The sequence below is a fragment of the Oryza glaberrima genome, chromosome 12 (genome assembly GCF_000147395.1).
Source record: "Oryza glaberrima chromosome 12, OglaRS2, whole genome shotgun sequence".
Taxonomy (NCBI): domain Eukaryota; kingdom Viridiplantae; phylum Streptophyta; class Magnoliopsida; order Poales; family Poaceae; genus Oryza; species Oryza glaberrima.
The window spans coordinates 23,581,693-23,605,527 of NC_068337.1; the positions used below are offsets into that span (position 1 = coordinate 23,581,693).

Here is a 23,835-nt window from a genome sequence, read left to right on the forward strand (position 1 = left end):
GCCCTTCTCTGCAGAGTGGGGAGGGCGGAGCATGGGGCAGAGCGGGTGGAGGGAATCGGCGCCCCTCCTATTATTTTATTCCTGCATCAAGTGAAACACATTTATCGTCTTGATAAGTAGAAATAAGCAGGATTTTACAATAGGTCAATATCTGAAATAGCATTATATGTCTTTCTTGGTAATGGCATGTAGAAGATAGGCTCATCAATAATTTTGAATTTGTATTTTCTGTACTATTATTATCTAAAAAAATTCTTTACTATTGGTCATCAACACATAAAGCAAAAACTTAAAGTCTGAAGGCTGAAGCTGCGTGATATAAATATACTTATAACGAATATTACCATGATCTGATAATCGTTGAGACATGACTCATGAGAATTCTCCTTTTCTTTCTCTGCAACTCAGAAATAGAGTAATTTATATATTTCGAATATATGCAGCCCATTGGATGTGTTAAGCTGTAGAACCTTAGATCTGCAATTTCCATTTGCATTTGGAAGGTGTAACATCCAGAGATGGTCTATTTTACAAGGAAAACACAATTGTAGTGCAAGAAAGAGTCAAAATCCACAGTGCCCAACTATACATGTTCAAGTTTACAGGAGAATCTAGTTTTCCCAAATCGATCTTAAACCTAATAACAAACTGCAGCCATGTCATATCGGACCAACATCAGCGAGCTTAATACCATAAATTAACTAATTTCTTTCAGTGGCGGCATAGAATTTGACATTTTTATTGGCCTCTAGTGAGTCTATGCGTAAGCCGCCATAGTTCTTGGCCAAAAATTAGTTATATGCAGCCAGTACATAGTGACCAAAAACACATAATCCATTGTGCATAATAGTACCACAACCTGCTACATATATATATATATATATATAACAAATCCTATATATATATTATTAATACATGTTTGGTAGGATCAAAAGCAATCAAAAAATGTAGAATTCAGATAATGGGCATGGAGTTGCGTGGGTTCAGAGATGGGCGTGGAGGTGGACCAGCGATCGACGATGTATCTACAATATATGAAATACTCTATTTGTATCAACAATAGATATGTGCACTAATTCATGAAAAATATTTTAAATATGTTTTGACATATTATTGCATTGTTTAATCACCAAAGACTTCCAGAGATTAAAGGTACTTGAAATCAACAGATCAGGAGCCAGGTTGGTGGATTCCTCATTCACCTCAAGCTTTGATGTCAATATTTTTTTTCGAAGATCTGACCTTTCCCGCAATATACTCATGTGAGAATCTCGATTGAAGAATCGAACACACGCCCAACGATTTTGCAATTTCCTCCCTATATTTCTATTTGCATTTGGGATTTGTGGAGAAGAGGGACCAAAAACTGACCTGTATCTGTGGTCGGCGTAGTAGGGGAGGTTGGAGAGCAGCGTCTCATTGACATCGAACATCCGCATGCTGCGCCGTCACTCGTAGCCCGTGCTAGGCGGTCGCCTCCCGTGCAACGACCTCAACGTTGGAACAGTAGGCCAGGTCGGTGAGGAACTCCCGCATGTGGCCGGCGCACTCCTCAGACACGGACTTCCACGTCGCTGGGTTGTTTTCCTCCCCCTGTGTAACGGATTAATTTTCATATCCTAGCGGTAAAAATATTCAAAAGTTTTCGATAAATGTAAAATTTTTCTCACTTTAGATTTTGCCTGCGTTTGTTCAAGCTCCTTTGCATGGATCTTCTCTTCAGATTTTTGGTAGAACTGAAAACAAGACAGCACTAAACCTGGTCAGCATAAGGGGGAAAAAATGTAAATGAACATATGGATTAGCGCAATGCATTTTTGGGTATAATATACCTTCTTCCTCTTCTCAGCACGCTCCTGCAACCTGAAACTAAAACCAGTGGCAGCAGCATTCTAGTATTGAGCCACTGCTCAGGGAGTATTAGTACTCCTGCAAGTATAAATGAGCATGTTTAATTTCTTATTAACAATAACACAGGAGATAAAAAGGAGCAACTATGAAGAAAATAAGAATGCTTTACGATGTGGTGGAGTGCACATCATCCTCCATTCTCTGGCAGAATCTGTTGCAAAGCATTCGTGGTGTTCTCGTTTGACCTGATATGAAAGATCAACCATTTCAGGCCACGCAAACACCAAACAGCGCCATTATGAACTATCAGCGGAGCGGCAATACCATTTTCTTTTTGGCAAGCATCACAACTTGGATGCACATTAATTGTGTTGTGCTAACTAAACAACAACTGAAATTGCAATCCAGAAGAAAGAAAAGGACGGCCAAAATTGGTTGGTGACAGATTGACACTCGCTCTTGGGCTTCAGAAGAAGCATCATATTGAGGTGTGCCCAGTGATCCAGATTTAACAGGCTATATCACATCACAGAAATCTGTAATTAATTTTTACTAAATTGCAACTAAAAATTGACAAAATTGTAACTTGTAGAATATCATTGAACTTGATGTCTAGACTAGATTATGTTCAGGATCAGGATGAAACAACAAAACAAAAAGGGAGCACACAAATCCGTATTATTTCCATGCCAAATTCCGAAATTGGCTTCAAAAAATCAAGGAAAAGGAATAATTTGGTAGGTCACCATCGATGTCGTAGGAGATTCAGGATCAGCGATGTTGATAGACGCTGGGATAGCCTCGTCGCCTCCTATTTACCCTCATCATGGTTGGGGAGGATGGCCGACATTGGTTGGTATGGCCTAGATGCCGCCTAGGTCAGTTCGTCCTGGGAGCAGCGGTGCGAGCAGCGGTGGTGGCGACGGGGAAGCGGCATGGCGAGGAGGAGGAGGACGGGACGGGCAACGGCTGGGAAGCGGGGGGCGCTGGGATGGAGGCGTAAATGGGGAGGCGGCGCGGTGGATGCGAGCGCAGCAGCGACTGAGGGATGGTGGGCGGCGATGGGGTCTCGCTGGACTCCGGTGGAGATGTGGTGGGAGGATCGTGGGACGAGTCATGCGCGTGGATGGTGAACCGTGTGATCTGCAGGTGGATCCTGGAAGAGATGTGAGCCGTCGCAGCCCTCCTCATAACCCGAACAGAAGCTAGACATCAAGACAATGACGGCGACGAGGACCTCGACCTCGCCCATCCAGATATGCGCCTTGGCAGGAGCTCGCCACCTCGACCGCCCACCACCGTGGACCTCGCCTCCTCGACCGCTGCCACCCTCGATCTGCTCCATCCACAGCTTCCCGCGACAAGCAACCGCGGCGTCGCCTGAGAGCGATTCACGGCGGTGACGACGCAGTGGCGCGGTGGCGGCGCGACGGTAGCCAGGGGCGACTCACCTCCCCACACTGCCGTCGCTCCCGCCCCTCAGATCCGACATCGACGCGGTGGGGGAGGACGGCGCTGGGTCGGCGACGTGGTGGGGGAGGACGGCGATGGCGGCGTGGTGGGGGAGCGACGCGGTGGGGGAGCGACGGCGATGGCGGCGCTGGGGTCGGCGGCGTGGTGGGCGAGGACGGCGATGGGCGACGCGGTGGAGGAGGCCGGCGATGGCGGCGCTGGGGTCGACGGCGTGGTGGGGGAGCGATGCGGTGGGGGAGCGACAGCGATGGCGGCGCTGGGGTCGGCGGCGTGGTGGGGGAGCGACGGCGATGGCGGCGCTGTGTCGGCGACGCGGTGGGGGAGGACGGGGATGGGCGACGGCGGTGGATGCGATGGATGCGGGCGCTATCCCCCGATGCGTGAGGATGAGCCGAGCAGTTGGGTGCGGACCGTTGCACCGTTGGATTTAGCGAACCGGCTCATACTCCACGTGTCTGTCATGTTGGAGTCACCACCACCACTACAGAATTTTAAAGTAGTAGAGATATTGAATAAAAAAAACTTTACTTGACACCTTTTTTTTATATAATAACAGCATTTGATCCGAAAGATTACAAAAGGCTGCAGCTCTAGAGAAATAAATAAGCCCACACTCCCGTCAGGCCGACAAAATAAATACTCCCTCCTTTTCTAAATGTTTGACACCGTTGACTTTTTTAAACATGTTTGACTGTTCGTTTTATTCAAAAACTTTTGTAATATGTGTAAAACTATATGTATACATAAAAGTATATTTAACAATAAATCAAATGATAGAAAAAGAATTAACAATTACATAAATTTTTTGAATAAGACGAACGGTCAAATATTTTTAAAAAAATCAACGGCGTCAAACATTTTAGGACGGAGGTAGTAGAATTCGACCAAAACCCAAACTCACCGAACAACGGCAACTGGAGTTGATAAATTACACCAGGAGAAGCCTCAAATGCCTGAAAAACAAAAACCGCCCCAAAAATCATGGGAACCGAGAAGATTCCATAAATTCGCAGAATGAACAATTTATAAAACCACCATAACTTCAGTTACATTTACATGTACATATCATAACATGAGATCACACCTCCCACATCCACAACAAATTGACATACATTTTCACTCATTCCTATAGCATGCCATACAGGTTATCTAAATATGATCTAATAAAGAAGCAACATTCATCAAGCTTTTGAGTTTCCTTGACAATGAACAATGGCAGCAGCTATCTTCTTGGAGAAAATAAAGAATCCCATGTCCATCAAATGATTTTACCTGCATATCGAAGGTAAGCAAAAAGAATGATATATCTCAAGATATACATACTGTGTGAGTATCTTACTATAGTAGGTAAGGATACAAAATATCACACCTTCTCTATACTACTGTTCTTGCTTGACCAAGCATTTCTTTACCGCAACACTAGGCAAGACTGCTGAAATGTCCTGAAGAACAAGGAAGAACTGAGTGCAATGCTCACTACATCCACCACAGCTAATTCGTCTGAATTGCGGAGCACAGTATAACTCTTTACAGTATTGTCCTGAGCTTTATGCACATACAGAAGATACAATTCAACTATCCACCCTGAGCCCAACCTCATTTTCTATTTTTTCAAATCTAACTGAATGATTCAAAGGAAGCACATATCAACAAATTGTACAGTCATTGATGACACAACGAAATAGAATTGTCATAGTGATAACTAATAGCAAATAAATCATTTGTTCATTCTATGGCAAGAAAAATGGCACCACAGTGCATATTAAAGCATGAATATAAATACTATGAAGTTACTAGGCCAAACAACAACCTGTTCAGATACATCATTAAACCATCTGCTCTTGAGAAAGATTCTACAATGATGATCAAAACTGACACCTTTTAGTACTTGTACACAATAGGATGATCTATTAGCGTTGCCTCGCCTTCCGGTTCATTTCTATCAATTGTGTAAGAGAGACAGCACTCCATCTCTCAATTCCTTCTTGAAGTTGTGCATAGAGTAGGCGCTTCACAGAGTCAATGCAAATACTCACGGTGCCAAACTCATACACTGGCATACCGTTGTAGAATTTACCAACTCTGGGCATAAACAATAAGCCTTGGTCCATTGCATATGCCTGGATAGACTCCTTAAAGCTCAAAGCCGCCATGGCTGCTCCTGGCACCGCATGGTGAGTCGTGTATTGTGATGCTTGCTGTGCTGCATCAAATTGCCTCTTCTCTGTTGCTCTCAAGTAGCCCACGTTTTCCCTGGCGCCAGGTTGCACCACCTCAAGGCCTTCAGCAGCTCGGTTCATCATGTCAAGGCCAGCTGTTAAAAGCATCCGTATGCGCTCATTGGCAAGCAATTCTGGTGGGAAAAGGCCCTTCCAGCCCTTGTACCAGTTCATGATTTCATTGAAATCAGGATTTGGTGAACACAGCCAATGGTAGAGGACCTGCTGCCACTTGCTGAAGAAATCTACTTCCAACATATGGACCATATGGTGTACTGGGATTGCAGAAGCCCAAATCATTACCCAGTTGAACTGATCGAGTTTCTGGTTTGCAGGGTTGATCTGAAACTCTTGCAGTGCCATTTTCAATTTTGGTACGATATAACGCACAATCAAGTCTTCCCAGCTTGCGGCATCAAATACATCCTTCCATGGAGACAACACAGCATAGGCTGATGCATCGTGAGCTTGCCAAACATGGAGAACACTACTCAGTTTGTATCGAATAGAATGGCACAAGGTATCTATCCTCTGTCCTAGCATTGGCAACCATGGATGCACCCATACATGGATTGGTACCTTCTCCCTGCGTGGGTCCCAAGAATCTACTGCAGCCGAAAGCTTTGGCATTATGACATGCTCCAATATTGACTGGAGCACGATAGGGGGCAGCAACCGTTCCCATGATTCAAGAAACCGAAGCATTGGTTCTGGATCCCTAGCCTCCCATGAATTGGTTCCTGATATCCTCACAGCGGGTAGGATGACCTCGCTAACCAATTGTGCATATGGAGCCATCGATTCAACATCACCTGAGAAGTCATATGCTTGATCCCCCTGCAGCAAATCTTTCCATGATGACATGATCTCCAAGCCAAACAATGGATTTTGCAGTGGTTGCCACCCCTGGAAGACTCGGATTAGTAGCGGATGAGCAAACCGGCAGGCAATCCATGCAACACTACACATCTTGAACTCCTCCACATAGCATGCCTTCAATTCCTGAAAGGTCTTAAGCAACCCTTCCAGAGAGAGAACACCTGCAGTATCATCCACTCGGACCTGCTCCAGCACTCCTGCTATCTTCTCCATAACTTGTAGTTGGCATTTCTGCAAAGCCTCCTGTTTTGCCACTTTCTCCTTCTCCCGCACCAAGCTTGCCACCTTCTCCTGCTCCCGTTGCAGCTGCCCATCCAGCCTCACAATATCAGCCTTGGCCTCATCGACAAGCAGCCTCACATTGTATTGCAACTCTGGCATCGGCAGATCGTTCGCCTCCATCTCCTGCTCCACGTTGAGCCCCTTCAAGTCCGTTAGCACGCGTGCCTGAGGCCCTCGCATGTCGATCACCTTCTGGACAACCGTAGGCTGCTCATCCTGCTCCTGCTCGCTGCGCATCGCAAGCAACTCATTCTTCGTCAGCACGGGGCCTTTCTTCGCACCGGCCTTCTTCGACCACCTCTGCTGCTCCTTCTTGGCGGGCGCCGGCGGAGGCGGAGGCGGCAAATTCTCCTTGGTAAAGAAGGGCTTGGGCTCCTTGAACCCCTCGACGCTTCCGAGACCGGCGTTCTTGGGGCGCAGAGTGGTCTCCACCGGCGCGACTATACCTTGCTCGTTCTTGCCGAGCCCCATCCCATCCTTGTACCCCATCATGGCCATCATCTTGGCCACCTTCGTGTTGGACCCCAGGCTCCCCAGAGCCGGCGCCGGCTTCCCGGCGGCCACCCCCGACGCCTGCCTGCGCCGCGCGGCCGTCTCCCGCTCCCGCGCCCTCTCCTCCCGCCTCGCCCTCGCGCCCTCCGCGATCCGCTGCCCGAACGCCGTGGGCAGGTCGAGATCCTCCTCCTCCACCGCATCATCCGCACCCGCCGCGGAGGCGGAGGCGGAGGCGGGGGCGGCGCCAAGGCCGGGCCTCTCCTCGGGCTCGGGCTCGGGCTCCTTGCTGGGCATGAACTTGCCGGCGGACTGGAAGTGGACGGGGCGGGAGAGGTCGGGCTCGGCCTCGTCCCTGCGGCGCTTGCGGCGGCTGCGGCGGCGGCCGTCGTCGGAGTCGTAGTCGGAGTCGCCTTCGGCGAAGACGCCGTAGAGCGCGTCGTCGCGCGTCTGCGGCGCGCGCTCGCGGCGGCGCTCGTAGTAGAACTCGCCGTCCCTGCCGAACCGGCCGCCCTCGAAGTCGCCTTCCATGTCGAACCGGTCCATCCCCTCCGCGTCCTCCTCCATCGCGCCGCCTCCGCCTCCGCCGCCGGCCGCCGCTGCGATTTAGGGTTAGTGTTGGATTCGGGGGAAGAGTGCGGCGAGAGGAGAGAGAGAGTAAAAAAAAAAAGAAAAAGGAAAAGTTTCTTGTTAAGTCGGTGATGAGATCAGAAGGGTGACATCCTGGCCGTTGATGTGGGGAACAACGGTTTGGATTGTGGCGATGGGCTTTCCTCCCCTTCGTATTCTGATTAGAACACATGTTCGGAGTACTTGGTTAAGCTAGTACTGCTTCAACTTGTAAAGGTAATTATCAGTAAGTACGATTGCTGATAGCCGTGAATTAGTGATAAAAAAAGGATTCATTTCCCGAACAATTAGATATTTTCAGATAATAAGCATAGGGCACGTAAATTTATATAGTATTATTTTTTTCCATTACATGAAGAAACTTATTACAAGCTTTCATATCATCGTGCTTGATTTTACAATAGAGTATCCCCTCCAGCTCCATAATTCTTGATGTTTCGGACAATGGTATAGTCTCTAAAATATGTTTTTATTATGTTTCGTAATTGAACATCAACTCCACCACACTCTATACCTATAAATAGCTGGTAGCATTGTGGTATAAGAGAGCCCCCGATAAAAAATTTATGGAAAGTTATATTCAGGGAAAATAAGCTTTCCAGTTAGAAATAAAATGAAAACGTTAGTTGTCGATTGAAACAGATATTGAAAGAAGCAAAAATGATCTCTCTTTTTTTTTTTTTGTCTTTGTAGTTTTCTTAGGTAGATATATTGTGCAAATATTTGTTTGTGTATTACACTTGAGATTGATTATCACCAGCTAAATAAAATCTTGATGTTTATACTAGTCCTTAAAATCTTGATGTTTATACTAGTCCTTCATTAAGGCTTACAAGTTTTGGGTCCGCTATTTTGCTAGATTTTATTAGAAACAATTCAATTCCTACAACAAACACGAAAGATTTATATAACTCAAATGAATCCTTCATTGCAAATCCAGAGGTTTTTCACTAGGCTCACAAGTTCATTGTGACAACTAACATTTGTTATTCTATAGTCTTTGACGGCGAGGCCTATGCCAAACATATCAATTATTCCAACTCATATTTCATATTTCATAGAGGCCGATTAAGCTGTTGCACATTCTTATTGGTGTAGTGGCTGAATTCTTAATCATTCATGTTTTATATAAAAAAAGCATATTGCATGTTTGCATTACACACCTAGGTTTTGTTCGTTCCCTGATGTTGGGAGCTTCTCTCCTCCACACGCAAAATAAGATTGCTCATTACCACGATTACTTAAAAAAACTAGGTGAAACCCCGCACATTGCTGCGGGAATTTAGGATGATAACAATAAAAAAAATAACGTGTAAGATAGCTAGATAACATCAGATTAGGTAAATTAATATGGTCTATGATAATTTAAATTCAAATAGTATGTAGAACGGTGATTCAAACGTAAAAATTAAGGTGGTATGACTTTATGGAAAAAGAAAAGTAGAGAGATAGTTTAGACCGTAGATTAATCATCTAAAGGCTAACAATAATTGATGCGATATGACTTAATTAGAAGAAAAAAGGAAAGATAATTTGGACAATAGATTAATCATTTAAGCACTAACTAAGTGAGGATGAACTATATAAGTATATATGATATTATGAAACATAATAAATATATACATTGAAACATTATGTGAATTATGTTGGACGATAATTTCACATGTTTGTATTTGAAAAGCTCTTAAATTATAAAAACTATAAAGATATAGCATGTTTGCATGATATTTAAATGTGATGATTGTTATTGGATAATGATGTGGCATCTTGTTAATTAGTGGATGATGATGTGACATCTTGTTAGCGGATAATGATGTGGCATCTTTGCATGTTAAGCTTAAGGAGTTAGTGGGGGATAACTTTATAGTAAAATAGAATTAGCCTGAAAAAAACTTAAAATAAATTAATATGATTTTTTTAACCAATTTTTATATAGAAAAGTTTACGCGCGATGAAGAGCCGAGAAGGCGAAGAAAGCAACACAACCCCATGTCGGTCTCAGAAACGAGTACTTAGCTTCCATGTTACTACTACTACTACTAGCCATCTGATGATCGTCAAGATTCGTGCAGCACTCAAGCACCGGGTCCGTGGGCCTGAGCCTGGCCCCACATGTCAGCGTATTCAATTAACCCAACAAAGAACCCCAAACCCTTCGTCTCCTCTCCTCTCTCTTCCCCCAACCCCCTCCTCTCACCGGCGGCGGCGGCGCGTTCTCCCGGATGGCTCTCATCGCCGGCTCATACGAGCGCTTCATCTGGGGCTTCTCCCTCAAAACCCTAACCTCCTCCTCCTCCTCCTCCTCCGAAACCCTAGCCCTCGCTCCGCTCTTCTCCTACCCGGCCCACGCGGGGCCCATCCGCTGCGCCGCCGCGGCGCCGCGCGCGGGGCTCGCGGCGTCGGGCGGCTCCGACGACACCGTCCGCCTCTACGACCTCCCCGCCGCCGCCGACCTCGGCCCGCTCCTCGACCCCGCCGCGCCGGTCTCCGCCCTCGCCATCCACTCCCTCGGCCCCGTCCCGCGCAACCTCCTCGCCGCCTCCGACGACGGCCTCCTCCACCTCTACGACGCCGGCGAGGGGTTCCCGCTCCTCGCCTCGCTCCGCGTCTTCCCGCGCCACCGCGAGCCCGCCGACGCCCTCGCCGTGCACCCCACGGGCCGGGTCGCGCTCGCCGTCGGCCGCTCGGGGGGACTCGCCATGCTCAACCTCGTCCGCGGCCGCCGCAGCTTCTCCTGCCGCCTCGAGCGCCCGGCCACGGCGATCTCCTACGCCGAGGATGGCGCCGGCGGCGACCGGTTCGTGATGGCCGCCGAGGAGAAGGTGACCGTGCACGATTCCGAGGATGCGAGGATCATCCATGAGATCGATTGCGGCAAAAGGGTGCTCGCCTTCGCGCCTGCAAAGGTATCCATTCACCACCGATAGTTGCTTATGAGTTGTGGTTGCTAAATGGTTAGGCATAAATGCTAGTAGTTTACAGTGCAGGTGCTGAGTAATTGATGAAATTTGTCATATTGTTCAATGCGTCGGCTTTTGGTTGATTATATTGTTACCGGTATTGTGGTGAATTAGCTATCATTTAGAGCTCCATGCTATGGTTTTAGCTATCTGGAGCTGACCATTTCACTTTATGCATGTGGATTGAGGTTAATATTTGGATACTATATGTCATAACACTTAAGGCCATCGCCTTTGCCTTTCCACTATAGATCTTATAGAAACACTAAGGCTGCGTTCGTTCTAGATACATTGAGTTAGAAAGTACATCGTTTTCCACGTGCACGCTTCCCAAACTACTAAACGATGCGTTTTTTGCAAAAATTTTCTATAGGAAAGTTGTTTTAAAAAATCATATTAATCCATTTTTGAAATTTAAAATAGTTTATACTCAATTAATCATGCGCTAATGGTTTACCTCGTTTTACGTATCTTCCCAATCTTCTCAATCTCCTATCCCTCAAACACACCCTAAGTGAATATATTGTGTTGCCTTTTGTATACTGCTCACTTGTTTATGATTTAATTTGTTAGAAGGGAATACTTTACACTGGAGGAGAGGAACGCGGTATTACTGCTTGGGATCTTTCCAGTGGCAAGGTTACATCACGCATTGAGGATGCTCATTCAACTCGTGTGAAAGGGATTGTTATATTCGACGACAAGAACGATGGATCTGAACTGTGCAACCTAATTGCTTCTGCCTCATCAGATGGTATAATAAGGATCTGGGATGCTCGGATGATTGCAAAAGAGAAGCCTACTCCATTAGCAGAGGCTAAGACAAAAGCAAGGCTGACTTGTCTTGCGGGATCATCATTGAATTGTAAGTCCACAGAATACTACATCCTGTCATAGTGTCATCTATCAATGTCCAATGGAGGCTAACATTGCTTATTGCTATTGACTGAAAAGAACTAACCATGATGGTTATACATGCTTTTTCCTCAGTCAATGATTTAATTAAATTGACATTTTGTTGAATTAAATCAATCTATTTGGAGTGCATCTTGTAGCCATACATCAAATGTCTTCTTTTTTTATGAGATGGATGGGCAACCGTCTTCTGAAGTTCTGATATTATATATTTTTTTACTTTGGTTACTAGATTTTTGTTCATAATTTATTTTTTTAGAAACAATTGTTCGCTGGTACATGCACTCTCTCATTAATCCTGCTTAAGATAATTCATTCCTTTTCCTCAAACCCAACTTTGTGTTCTATGTTGCCTGAACAAAATTCTTCCATAACCTTGATGTATTTAATTTACCAACAAAATTTTAGCTATGATCTGACATTTGAGCTCTCTCTCAAATTTCAGGAGCTGGAAAGCAGAAATGAAGCGGATGTGGAGCTAAATTGAAGTGAGGCCGTGGTACCAATTTTGTAATCTTTAGTTTTTAGTCTAGTCCCTATAACATATTTGTGTTGGAGAAACAAACCGAGGAGCTCGATGTATGGGAAGTGTATGATAGCCATAAGTTATACATCACCATAGTCTGGCTTGAGGCCCTAAACTGCTTAATGTTTATGCAAGCGCATGGTTCTATTGTATCACCAGTTTTCTATACCTAAGCGTGCAGATTGCAACAATTTTTTCTTTAACCTAAGCATGAATTTTCACATTTTTTTCTCCCGTCATGTTCTAATTCCTTTTTGTCATGAATGAAAGAAAATGAGATCATTACAGAACTTGATCAAACTCGAACTTAATTCCTCTCTGTCGCGAAGGAAAGAAAATGAGATCATTACAGAATTTGATCAAACTTGAACTGGAAAACACTTGTAAACCTGATCCGAGAAGAAACAGTTTCGTAAATAGAATCTGACAGCCAGATCAAACACTCCAGCAATCTAAGATCTGGCAGCCAGATCAACCAATCCAAATCATCATCAATCTATGAACACAAAGAAACAGCAGCAAAGAGTTCTCTCACAATACTCGAGAACTCAAGCACACCCACGACATGACACAATCTAATGAGGTATCAACACCTGAAACCCTCCTAAAACTACTCCCAATCTACAAGTCTCCTTCACTCACCTGTCTGAGCTGAGCGACGATGCATATTATTTGCCACTCTTACAAGGATTTAGCACTGGGTCAACATGTCATAGCCGTATGAGGACCTACATGTTATGGACAGCGAGTGGTAGAATCCTTAATTGCCGCATCTTAAAAGTGGCAAATAGTTAAGTGCCCCATTATCACCCTAGTTGAGCTGCCTGAGGCTGGTCCCATTGTTCCACCCTCTCTCCTTCTCCCTGTTGTGCTGCACCCCCCCTCCTCCCCGGCCGCCGCTCACCGGCACACGCCGCGCCCTCATCACCACCCCGCTGCCGCCATGGGTGGTGGTACCCGCCACGCCGGCGCCGGCCCTCCTCCCTGACTGATGAGCTGCCATTAGTGGCGGCCTGATGATCACCTTCTTCTGCAGGCTGCGCCGCAGGATGCTGTTGATGATCCTCTTGTTCCGTCCGCCGCCGCACCTGTTGTCGTTGGGGGCGATCACCGGCGGCGAGGAGCACTGCTCGGTGATCATGTCCAGCGGCGACGCCGCCGCCGCGGGTGTTGCGGGCTTGGGCAATGGTAGAGGCAGCATCAGTGAGTTCCGCCGCGGCAGCGGGATCAGCGAGCCACGGCGGGGAGGAGCAGCCGGCTGCTGGTGAGCTCCGCCGCAGAGTGAGACTCTTCTGGCTTTTGTAGGCTGCGCGCCGCCGGCAGGGTTGTTCTCCTTCTCCGACGACATGGACATCAGGTGGTTGATGCTGTAGGTGTCCGTGTTGCTGTCGGAGAACATCTGCCTCGCGATTCCGAGGTCTTTAAGCAACGTTGCTGGCTTCTCTGCTGTGGAGTTGAGGTTCCTCTCTGCCATGGGGCTTCTCGTCGGGTACGGCGAGTTTTCTGGCTTCATGCCTTGCTGCTGCTGATGCAGGTGATCTTGGGCGATCTTGTTGTCGACGTGCTGCCTCGCTATCTTCCTTTCAACCAGCAGCTGTGCTTCCAGCTCTTTGATCTGGATATAATGGGAAAGTAAGTAAATAACTGTAAGCATGAGAATTCTTCATTCATGAAAGTATGAAGACAACATCTTTATTAGAAAGTTATTGTGAATTGGTGATTAACTGATTAAGGTGTTTATATTGCAAAGGCGCTGGAGGAACCAATTAAGCAGCCGAAGATAAAAGATGCTTGAAGTACCTTCTCTTGGAGATTCATAGTGAGTAGGTCTTTGGCCTTGTTATTTGCTTCAAGCGATTGGATTGTTTCTTCCATGCTCTTAATCTGAGCATCTTTATTCTTACTGTCCTGTTTGGCTCTCCCAGCCTAGCAAAACGAGCAGTATGAATTCAGATTTAAAAAAAAAAAAGATGGAATCTAAGATCTTACTAAAAGTATATATATTGACATAATACTACTGTACCATCAGCTTATATCTTGACAGTTCACCAATATCAACTTGTTTTCTTGCTTGTCCAAGCTCTATTCCCCGCACTCTGCTTGCAAAGTTTAGCGAGCAAAGAGTTTCACCCACATCGTTCTCATTTGGACTGATCTGAACAAACATCAAAGTCTTGGAGTCTCCACCTGTTTTGTTTGCAAACATTATTACCAAAATATAAAGGATAGATGTAAATCCTACCACTCAAGGAAAAAGTTCTACAGTACATACTTAGTGAGTCCTGCAGCAAGTGCGTTAGCTTTGAGTTCCTGTCAATTTGGGACAATAAATATGTCAGTGGGCACTGGGCTCATAAGACAGTACTAATGAAAAATTAGACTTAAAGGACAGTAATTCACAACCTGAACGGTATATGCTGGCTCTTGGTTGCAAGAGCAGATATGACATCTCCAAGTGCAGAAAGGGACTTGTTAATATTTTGAGCTTCTTTCAGCCGTTCTCCTTGAGCATCTGTCTTTGCCACTCGCTCACTCCCGGCAAGGTCAATTAACCACAATTTACTTTTTGTTTGTTCCCCATTCATCAAGTTTTCTCCTTTGACCATTACACAATGCATACTGATACAGAATTAAGGAGGTTAGGATTTAATAATTACAACTTCAGCATAAATGGATGAAAAATGTGTCAAAGAAAAGTACGAATTTAAGGGACTGACCAGTGTGACCGGCTGCTATGCTCATTAGCATTCGTTGAACCGACAACCCTAGCTTTGCTTCCAGTTTGGAGGACCTCCCAGGCCTCATTCATATTAGTAACGCGTGCTTCAACCAGTCCTGGTACATGATGAACTCCTTCTGCAACTTGCCTTACTTCTAGCCTGTGAAGTAAGTGCCATGATAAATTGGTTCTTGCATGTTGCTGATTAGAATTCACAAGAAACATACCTTTTGGCTGTTGCACCAGGCTGAGTCCCTGTCAGCAGCAAATCATGAATTTGTTCATTGTACACCTCCAAAACGCTGACAGTAATCTCATACTGAAAAAGGCCTTGTCTTTCTTTAGTAATTCGAAAGAGTTCCTCTAGAGTTCTGTAGTTAACCCCTCGAGCACCTTCAATTCCTTCCATTGTAAATGTTTTACCAGTGCCCGTTTGTCCATAAGCAAATATGCAAACATTGTACCCATCCAGCACTGAAGTTGCAAAAGGCGCAGTTTTCTCAAACACCTTTTCTGTAGAGAAACCGGAGAACATTACATCGTTAAAAACTTGAGCAAGGATACAGGTTGATAAACTGTACTAGTTATGAAGGGATTTACCTTGATCTTCTTCAGGGCTGAAAACAGAATCAAATTTGAAAACCTTTTTTGAAGATACATGCCCTCTGACAATTAGTTCACCGTCTTTTGCAGATTCAAAATCAACTGCCATCGAAGCCCCTTCTTCAATTTCTTCACCATTTAATGGCCGGCACCGGCAAAAAACTCTTATGTTTCCTGATCAAATCACAAGACATAGTAATTTGTAAATCTATTATTATCACCATCTGTTGCAGTAGCAATTAATCAAACCAACCTTTGACCTCTATAAGCTTGTTGTAAAGATCTTTTCTTTCTTTTGTCTCCTCAGTGAACCTCTCTTTGAGATCCTTAAACTCACATTCCAAACTTGCATATTGGTTCACTGTTCCATTTAAGATATTAGTGTTGCCAACTCTAGGAAGTGGAGAAACATATACACGCAACAAACTATAGGGTGTACAACTAGTTGAAATGCCACACTTATACCATGTTGTTGGATTGTCGTAGTCATTTGTGTAGCATCTGCCACAAATTTTTTGCATTCAAGCGATTCTTGTAGTAAAATCTGGTGCTCTGCCTTCAACGCCTGTTGTTTTTTGAAAATAAAATAAAATATGCTGCTTTGACTTCCCAGACAATTGTGCTATTTGTACATGAGTAGTAAACAAACTTTGAATATGAAACCAGTTACCTTAAATTTCTCACTCAAATCGTTCAGCAACTGACACCAACGACTCTTCTCTTTCACTTGCCCCTCCACTGCAAATGCTGCATGATGAAAAAGAAAGCTTGCATTCAGCCACTCAGCAAGCATGCTGACATTTTTTTATGACATACTCAAACAGCTACTGCACAACTACTGGTTACACAAAAAGCGAATTCCTATTTGAGCTGACATTTTTACATCCAACTATTCATTTCCCCGATCACAGCACAGCGGAACTTAATTTTCCGCTACGCCTACTACCATTGGAAAGCAGGAGTAGATTAGCCACACAGATTTTGAGTTCTTACCCAAGGAGCCAACATGCATTGACTTTCGCATCAGCTCCATCCTCAGCTCGTGCAGGGACGCCTGAGCCTCGTGGCATTCCCTGCTCTTGAGCTCGTTCTCCCTCATCAAGTCCTCCAAAACTCTCCTGCACTCTTCCTTCTCCCTCAAAAGCAGAGAGTATTCCTGCTTGAGCTGTCCACAGCAGCTGCATTTTCCCTGCAACAAATACATCACCTTCCATTAGGCACCAAGAACAGCAGTAACTAGCACCTCCTTGTTTCTTAGTACTCCCTCCGTCCCAAAATATAAGAATATGGTAACATCAATTTTACATGATTGATCAATTGTTTTTCTATTAATAGTCAAAATTAAAAATGTTTGAATTTGCACTGTTCTAAAAATTCTTATATTTTGGGATAGAGGGAGTACAAATTTTTCGAAGCATCACCTCATTTTCCTCAATGTGCAGTGTTTCATGCACGCTTTGTGAACCCAAGGTGGTGGTCTCCTGCTCTCCACCACCTGTGCCTTCGGGAGGATGAACCTGCGGCGCGGCCACGCCATCGTTGGAGGTGGCTTCCAGGGCGGCACCGCCGTTGGCCGGAGAAGGAGAAGGCGGGCCCTGCGGCGGCGAGGGGTCCGAGAAGAGCTCGAGCGGCGCGATCCTGTGCCTGGCGGCCGCGGCGCCCCTCCTGATGTAGTCGGGCGTGTCGTGCTGCATCCCGTCGCACGGGAGGACCCCCGACGAGGCGGAATTCTCCTCTGGTGGTCACCGCGCAGTCCAACGACAAAAAATTCAGACAAATTCAAAAAAATCCAGCGCGATGGATCGAGAATTCGAGATCTAGAAATGGCGCGGCGCGCGCGAACCTTCGCTGTTGCCGCCGTCGTCGTCGTCGTCGACGTAGGGGATGAAGTCGCAGGTCTCGGACATCTTCACCGTCTTCCTGACCGACGCCGACGACACCATCACCGGCGAGTCGCCGCCTGCAAGCAAATCGAATCGAGACCATGTCAGAAACCAAACCAAACCCAACCCAAAACACCCACACCCGCACGCACGCACGAAGCACCAAGCGAAGCCGTGTCACCTATCCGGCCATGAGCGGCGGCGCGATCCCCTCCCCTCCCGCTCCCTTCCTCCTCCATCTCCATCGACCACCGCGCCCCGAAATGAAATCAAATCCACGCCCAATCTCCTCCGCCGCGCCAAACCCCCACTTCGAATCCGAGCCGCGCCAAGCCCCAGAAGGCGATCGATCGATCCCGCGTCGAGAGGGATGGAGAGATGCGTGGAGGCGGTGAGGATGGCGGCGATGGCGAGGAATCGGAGGAGGGCGATGGGGGAAAATGGAGGGGGGAGCCGACCGTTGCAACTGCGGGGGGATTTTTTTTTCTCTTTTCGAATTCGAAATGCGTGCGTGCGTTTTGTTCGTTGATGATGATGATGATTAAATTAGGGTTTACATTAGAGCAGTTCCAATATCAGGCTATAAGCTAGCTGCAAATATATTTTAAGAAGATAAATGAGAAGAGAAAAAAGCAGCGTGCTATAGATTTATAGCCAGCTGTAGCACAGATTGCAAGACGCAGTGTGTGTATGACAAGTGAGACCAGGTATTAATAGTGTAGTATGTAACTATTGTATGAATGCACTATTAGATTAGTTATAGATGAATTGGAGCTGTTGGATATAGTATTAAACTTGCTCTTAGATTGGGGGGTTTGGATGGACGGCCCAGATGCGTCGCCCTGAGGATAATTTAAGAGGAAAATAAAACGGAAATTTGTCTCGTATCGTTTGTGCGATACTGTAGTAAGGTGATGGATGGATGTCATGATTTCATTGATCGTCAATGGCCTTTTCTGTTTGAACTTTGAAATCAAATCACAATGGCGGTTTGTTCGATCGTCTAATGTAGAGCTAGGTTGGTCTAGCTGAACCTTCTTAAAGATGGGTAGGGTAGGGTAGGGTCAAGGGGCTTGTAAACTGTACTACTCCCCTGACATCAAGGTTACACTTGCAATCTCTCAATGGTGCAAAAAAAAAAAAAATCACTAGTGGTTTAGTTTTTTTTTTTTCTGGAGGGGGGAGGGCATTTGCAAATTCACCATTGTTTTGATCAATTTTGCAGGAATGCTACTCGAATGACCATTCTGGTATTTTTATAATTTTCTAGTGGTAATCTTGCAATAACTATTCAAATGAGTAGGAAATTTGCAATTTTCTTTTTATGGATTTAATTTTAGAAAAGGTTAACAATATCAATGTCTTACATCATCTGCGACAAATCTTGGCAAAGCTATGTTCAATTGTTCATTACTCATTAGTGTGAGACTAAATATATTTCTAAAAAGAAAAAAAAAAGCCTTAGCCAAGAATCCTCACAAAGATATTTCACAAACTATACTCGACAGATAAGTTATGGACTTAAGGGATTGTTTGGTTCTATACGCTACCAAAATGTTGGTAGCGTCAAAATCTTGAACAAAAAAGCTTTGAGTAATATAAGAAAACCTTTCTAATTCATTGGTAGAGTTGTATCAAAACTTTGATTAATATCAATACAATATTTTGGTAGTATTTGGTTCCATTCCAATTTAGGACTAAGCTTTAAGTAGAATATAAAAAGCATCACATTGGACATTGGTAATGCTAATTAATAATTTGGCTTCAAACCACATGCACTATTTAAACTACTAAAATATTGATAGGGACATTTTTTTTAACGCGAAAGGTAGAGAGTGATAGGGACATTTCGACGCTAACCCAAAATGGGCCTTATTGTTTCTAGTATACACTTATGTACGTGGTACCAAATTATTGACACTTGTGCAGTCAAAATATACAAACAATACACATACATTGCTAAAGTCCAGAACTTAACTAGGTTTTGACATTACCTAGTATATTTTGGCATTATAGCAAACTGAACCGACCAATTTATCTCACCATACTAATATATTGAGATGTGCCAAAAAAATATCTTCATTTCTTACTTTACTACAAAAGTAGAAGCTTTACGTAGAGATTACATAATTATAGATTAATAGCAAAATTACATCCACTGATCTTAATTACTTGCCAAATTTCTCTAACAAAGTAAAAAAACAAAAAAAAATCAAGTAGTAAATCAGTAATCAGCTTTTTTTTTTGGAAGAAATGTAATATAATATATATTTTTTGTGTCTGCCTCTCCTAATAATGTAGTGTAGTTACGTGCTATTCTTCTGCAGTAATAGTAGCAGCAAAAGACGAGATCACGAGAAGAATCCGTGGGCGCGCGCGCGGCGAGCGGCGGCGCGGCGCGGCGAGGCTAGTCTAGGCCCAGATGCCGGCAAGGAAGGCGGCGATGCGCCGCGCCGAGCGCGCGACGAACGAGGCGCAGAGCTCGGCGGGGTCGTCGACGCAGCCCTGCCACGAGCACGCCCGCAGGAGCACGCGGCCGCGGCCGCGCCCCCGCGCTCCCCCGTCGCCGCCGCCAACGCCAACGCCGCCGCCGCCGCCGCCGCGGGCGGCGCGCAGCCGGACGACGTGGCGCCACAGGCGGGCGAGGCACCCCTGCTCCCGCGGCGGCACGACGACGGCGGACTGCAGGTACGCCGACGCGGCGTGCTTCAGCAGGTGGTTCCTGATCCCGATGTTGGACGCGTCGAACTCGTGGATGTCGTGGCTCGAGTACTCGCGCCAGCTCCCTCCTCCTCCACCTCCACCTCCGCCGCCGCCGCCTCCTCCTCCTCCGCCTCCGCCTCCTCCTCCTCCTCCTCCTCCGCCGCCGCCGCCCTCCACCAGCACGTCGCGGAGGCTGATGTACTCGGCGCTGGCGCCGCCGCTCCCACTACCGCTCCAGCCGCCGATGCTGCTGCTCCGGCTCGCCGGCCTCGACCGCCGCCCCGCCGCCGCCACTGCCCCCCGCAGCGGCGGCGATGAGAACGGCGCGTATGGCTCCATCGTCGCCAAGATCCATGCAATGGCGACGCCTCACTTCTTGCGTGTGATGCTGCAACAACAAGAACAAGAACAAGAACAAGATGATCTCATACTCTCATGCAATGGCCATCTCCATGGACTGCATTGCTTCTTGTTTTTTTTTTTTCTTCTTTTTTCTGGTCAGGATGCAGTTTGAGTCTGAGAGATGAGGAGAGAAACAAGGTGAGCATTTGTTACCAGTGTGCCATGTTTATCTCCATAGGTGCAGCTTAATTATAGGAGAGGTAATGACTCTGACCATGACAAATTTGGCAACAACAAATTACAAACTCAACACATTCCTTCAAACTCTGCATGCTTCTTCCAAGACCAAGATCAAGGACAAACAGATATCTGATCATCCGCAGTTGATGTACAGAGTAAAATACTCATATTTGATTGGGAGATTAAGGTGAAATCAGACGCAAAGAGAAATATGTGGGTAGATGAAGCTTTATAACTTCTGCATGTCCCAGCAGGATAATGGTAGGAAACTAGGAATAGGATGGCATGATCACACAATGTAACACATGAACCGAAACACTTTGAGATCAGAAAGCACAAGAGTTCAGTTGCAGTTTCAGGTTTAACAAGAGAACATAAGCAATGTATGCGTTTCCATCTGAATGGAATGCAATACTACAGAGGTTAAATAGTAGTACAGAATCTGATTTGTCTAGGACTGACTACAGGGCATCAGCTCATTTAATCTTTTGAGGGTACATTATTGCAAACAGAACTGATCAAAACAACGGTGGAATACTCTTGAGACAGCACCATGCTCATTTCATTCTGCAGAACTAACAGGTAGGTTGCCAGGTATGTAAACATCTCAAACTATGTGTTCCGCTAACGCTAGGATCTTGAGATGCTTCTTTTTCCTGAGTTCGTGGGGAACAGGACCAAATACACGAGTGCCAATCAGCTCGCCTTTGTTGTTCACAAGGACAATCGCGTTGTCATCAAACTGGATCTCGCTGCCATCGTTGCGTCCTCGCTTCATAGCAGCACGGACAACCACTCCATAGACCACGTCTCCTTTCTTCACCTTACCACGAGGCTGTGCTTCCTTGACAGATCCAATTATAGTGTCCCCGAGCCTCGCTCCTTTCTTCCCCCTCAAGGACTGGATGCACATAACGCGCTTGGCACCAGAGTTGTCTACCACCTTTAGGTTTGTTCTCATCTGGATGAATGTTCTGATTTGCTGAAACCAGAATGAGAACACGAGTTAAAGTTTTATTCCACATGGAAAACATCCATGATGAGATAACTAACTTCAAAGAACTACATATGCCGGCACCCAGCAACAATCCTATTATCATCGCACGAATAGCAGGGCACATAAAATTTATTTTAAAATACCAAGACATGGAGTCCCTGCTGTTTTGAGACAAGAACAATAAAAATTCCTCCTAAAGATTGGCTAAAAGAGTACGACAAAAAAGAAACGTATAAGATACTAAGATGGAGTCCAATCTGCCAAACAATCTAGTTTGACAACTGAGCAAATCCCTGATGTCGATCGTAAAAAAAATAATAAAAGGTATTCAATCATATCAACAAAACCACATCATAGTGGAATAAATATATGCTTGTCTACTGTGCCATGGGTTCTCTAGTGAAAAGAACAAGACGTTTATCCATTAATTAATTTTAGACTTTTCAAGTTGCTATAAGAAGTGATGTCAAGATGTTTCTGCTAGATAGAAGAAGTCATACCTGAAAGATAGGATCACAATGAGATGGTCTTGACACCGTTTCAACAGATGAGTTAACGGCTCCAAATAGATTGTTCCCAAGGCCTCCCATCAAGGTACGTCCAACTAAAAAGATGAAGAACAACCATGAGCAATATGCAAATTAGATCAGCATCATACCACAGCACCATAAGCTAAAAATATTAAGCCATCAGGCAGAGGCAAAAAAATCTAACTAGAGGTAAGAGCACTTGTAAGGTATAAGATACTGTTTTATTATGGTTAAAGGCCATCAGTCGCACAGAATCAACAATTTTAATTGTGCACGTGTTTGAATGCTATGAATTAATCATCATTTCACACTAGATCAAATCCCAAAAGTAATCAACAATTGGTTAATTTAGGCTAAAAGCCAATCTAAACTGGTTTAGGTCCAACCAACAGCTATCGTTAGAAGCCATAACTTTGTCCATGGTTTGTTTATGGAGTAGAACATATATCCTAACTTTGCACAAGCCAAATGTGTCTAGTAGGCATTTGCAAACCTATCCGTACAATCATATAAACGTTGAGGCATTCTCAAATCTCAATACCTGACGAACATTTTGACCTCAGGAATGCTGCCATTTCTTGTTGCCCTGCGCTTTACCCACACTTTCCTGCAAGGAGAATATGGTTCATAAGCCCTCAAAGTCACAGCAATAAACCTCTGCAAGCAGGGGCGGATCCAACTTGGGACATGAGGGTTCAATTGAACCCCCAAATATTTCGGGGAACAAACAAACTGTTACTTGTATTAAGGTTAAGGCTATGAAATTAAAAGAAGAGCTTCTTCCAGATCTAGAAGAGAAGCTAGGACTAACGAACGAACGCAAGCAAATTCCAGTCCCGATGGGAGAGAGATGAATCAGAAAGAGGCTGACCAGGTGAGGATCCCCTCCCCTCCCCTGCTCTGCTCGCCAGATGGAGATGGAGATGGAGATGGAGAGGGAGATCGCCGCCCCTCCCCTGTTATGTTCAGCCGCGACTCGTCTTGGCGGCGCAAGGAGCGGAGCGGAGGAGACAGAGATGGGAGATTTTCCTTCTTTTACGCCGCCACGGGGAAGTATTTGGTAAATTTGCCACTCGGTGCAGTGCATCTAGGGCCTTTCACTTTGATGTCATTTTTCAACTAATACTAAAATTTTAGCATAGTTACCATAATATTTTAGTAATTTGTCAAAATTTTGGTAGAATTTTTTATATCTATAACTAATATAAATATTCGTATTTTTCCGGTCGTCACTTCATCTGTACACCAATTTTTTGTCCATCACCTCCCCCTAGAATCCCAATCGAAATTCAATCACCCCCACCCCAAAAAAATTCCCAATCGGAATTCAATCACACAATTAAAATCGGAGGAAGCATATTCACACAAATATATCAAAAAAAAAATAGATCGAAGGGGAGGTCGCTGTCGAACAGCCGCCGCCGCCGCCGAACCGCCGCTGCCATCACAGGTCGCTACCAGCTCCCCTCCCACTAGATCCGGTGTAGGGGAGGGGCGCCGCCGCCGCCTCCCCTCCCGCTGGATCCGGCGGAGAGGAGGGGCGCCGCTGCCGCTGGGACGCCGGCGAGCCGCCGGCGCCTCCCCTCCCGCT

The 23,835-nt window shown here is 45.5% G+C and overlaps 6 protein-coding genes across 9 annotated transcripts; 1 reads left to right on the top strand and 5 right to left on the bottom strand.

Annotated features, from left to right (window-relative positions):
* Nucleotides 1-343: 343 nt before the first annotated feature.
* LOC127757141 (uncharacterized) lies at nucleotides 344-3,728 on the bottom strand. Of its 2 annotated transcripts, XR_008013377.1 has the most exons (7): nucleotides 2,598-3,728; nucleotides 2,176-2,367; nucleotides 2,021-2,096; nucleotides 1,833-1,929; nucleotides 1,671-1,736; nucleotides 1,372-1,593; nucleotides 344-397 (listed from the first exon to the last, which is right to left on the bottom strand). XR_008013377.1 is itself a non-coding variant. In XM_052282573.1 (6 exons), the coding sequence occupies exons 1-6, from the start codon at nucleotides 2,598-2,600 to the stop codon at nucleotides 1,449-1,451; spliced, it is 579 nt and encodes a 192-aa protein (XP_052138533.1). In that variant the 5' UTR covers nucleotides 2,601-3,728; the 3' UTR covers nucleotides 344-1,448. The 2 variants fall into 2 exon arrangements, 1 of the variants encoding a protein (XP_052138533.1); XM_052282573.1 differs by having other exon boundaries at nucleotides 344-1,593.
* Nucleotides 3,729-4,301: 573 nt separating this feature from the next.
* On the bottom strand, nucleotides 4,302-7,838 carry LOC127757539 (septin and tuftelin-interacting protein 1 homolog 1). Of its 3 annotated transcripts, XR_008013485.1 has the most exons (3): nucleotides 5,135-7,838; nucleotides 4,694-4,766; nucleotides 4,302-4,596 (listed from the first exon to the last, which is right to left on the bottom strand). XR_008013485.1 is itself a non-coding variant. In XM_052283072.1 (1 exon), exon 1 carries the CDS (start codon nucleotides 7,761-7,763, stop codon nucleotides 5,235-5,237), a length of 2,529 nt encoding a protein of 842 aa, XP_052139032.1. In that variant the 5' UTR covers nucleotides 7,764-7,838; the 3' UTR covers nucleotides 5,087-5,234. The 3 variants fall into 3 exon arrangements, 1 of the variants encoding a protein (XP_052139032.1); XR_008013484.1 differs by lacking the exon at nucleotides 4,694-4,766 and having other exon boundaries at nucleotides 4,303-4,596; XM_052283072.1 differs by lacking the exons at nucleotides 4,302-4,596; nucleotides 4,694-4,766 and having other exon boundaries at nucleotides 5,087-7,838.
* A 2,137-nt stretch (nucleotides 7,839-9,975) lies between these two features.
* Nucleotides 9,976-12,430, top strand: LOC127757463 (uncharacterized). Its single transcript, XM_052282969.1, has 3 exons — nucleotides 9,976-10,732; nucleotides 11,360-11,651; nucleotides 12,147-12,430. Coding segments are annotated over exons 1-3 (978 nt in total). The 5' UTR covers nucleotides 9,976-10,048; the 3' UTR covers nucleotides 12,149-12,430.
* A 149-nt stretch (nucleotides 12,431-12,579) lies between these two features.
* On the bottom strand, nucleotides 12,580-17,910 carry LOC127757462 (kinesin-like protein KIN-14R). The gene is made up of 15 exons (XM_052282967.1): nucleotides 17,614-17,910; nucleotides 17,393-17,509; nucleotides 16,971-17,284; nucleotides 16,543-16,738; nucleotides 16,220-16,296; nucleotides 16,015-16,114; nucleotides 15,803-15,910; nucleotides 15,547-15,723; nucleotides 15,174-15,459; nucleotides 14,945-15,106; nucleotides 14,631-14,846; nucleotides 14,500-14,537; nucleotides 14,251-14,414; nucleotides 14,028-14,153; nucleotides 12,580-13,842 (listed from the first exon to the last, which is right to left on the bottom strand). The coding sequence occupies exons 1-15, from the start codon at nucleotides 17,675-17,677 to the stop codon at nucleotides 13,039-13,041; spliced, it is 2,949 nt and encodes a 982-aa protein (XP_052138927.1). The 5' UTR covers nucleotides 17,678-17,910; the 3' UTR covers nucleotides 12,580-13,038.
* Nucleotides 17,911-19,291: 1,381 nt separating this feature from the next.
* On the bottom strand, nucleotides 19,292-20,901 carry LOC127758226 (glycine-rich protein DOT1-like). The gene has a single exon (XM_052283853.1). It carries the CDS (start codon nucleotides 20,472-20,474, stop codon nucleotides 19,845-19,847), a length of 630 nt encoding a protein of 209 aa, XP_052139813.1. The 5' UTR covers nucleotides 20,475-20,901; the 3' UTR covers nucleotides 19,292-19,844.
* Nucleotides 20,902-21,016: 115 nt separating this feature from the next.
* Nucleotides 21,017-23,274, bottom strand: LOC127758228 (50S ribosomal protein HLP, mitochondrial-like). The gene is made up of 4 exons (XM_052283854.1): nucleotides 23,116-23,274; nucleotides 22,786-22,851; nucleotides 22,215-22,318; nucleotides 21,017-21,699 (listed from the first exon to the last, which is right to left on the bottom strand). Exons 2-4 carry the CDS (start codon nucleotides 22,817-22,819, stop codon nucleotides 21,325-21,327), a joined length of 513 nt encoding a protein of 170 aa, XP_052139814.1. The 5' UTR covers nucleotides 22,820-22,851; nucleotides 23,116-23,274; the 3' UTR covers nucleotides 21,017-21,324.
* Nucleotides 23,275-23,835: the final 561 nt, after the last annotated feature.

Bases quoted from the DNA above. Each gene is read 5' to 3' on its own strand.
- LOC127757463 (XM_052282969.1), top strand. From the start codon at position 10,049: ATGGCTCTCATCGCCGGCTCATACGAGCGCTTCATCTGGGGCTTCTCC. The intron at 10,733-11,359 runs GTATCCATTCAC...TTAATTTGTTAG, and splicing joins TCGCCTTCGCGCCTGCAAAG to AAGGGAATACTTTACACTGG.
- LOC127757462 (XM_052282967.1), bottom strand. From the start codon at position 17,677: ATGGAGATGGAGGAGGAAGGGAGCGGGAGGGGAGGGGATCGCGCCGCC. The intron at 17,510-17,613 runs GTGACACGGCTT...ATTTGCTTGCAG, and splicing joins CGCCGCTCATGGCCGGATAG to GCGGCGACTCGCCGGTGATG. The intron at 13,843-14,027 runs GTACTTCAAGCA...CATTATATCCAG, and splicing joins CTATGAATCTCCAAGAGAAG to ATCAAAGAGCTGGAAGCACA.
- LOC127757539 (XM_052283072.1), bottom strand. From the start codon at position 7,763: ATGGAGGAGGACGCGGAGGGGATGGACCGGTTCGACATGGAAGGCGAC.
- LOC127757141 (XM_052282573.1), bottom strand. The intron at 1,930-2,020 runs GTAAAGCATTCT...TTATACTTGCAG, and splicing joins GATGTGCACTCCACCACATC to GAGTACTAATACTCCCTGAG. The intron at 1,594-1,670 runs GTGAGAAAAATT...TCCGTTACACAG, and splicing joins AAACGCAGGCAAAATCTAAA to GGGGAGGAAAACAACCCAGC.
- LOC127758228 (XM_052283854.1), bottom strand. From the start codon at position 22,819: ATGGCAGCATTCCTGAGGTCAAAATGTTCGTCAG. The intron at 22,319-22,785 runs GTATTGAGATTT...TCATCTTTTTAG, and splicing joins GAGGTCAAAATGTTCGTCAG to TTGGACGTACCTTGATGGGA. The intron at 21,700-22,214 runs GTATGACTTCTT...TTCTGGTTTCAG, and splicing joins ATTGTGATCCTATCTTTCAG to CAAATCAGAACATTCATCCA.
- LOC127758226 (XM_052283853.1), bottom strand. From the start codon at position 20,474: ATGGAGCCATACGCGCCGTTCTCATCGCCGCCGCTGCGGGGGGCAGTG.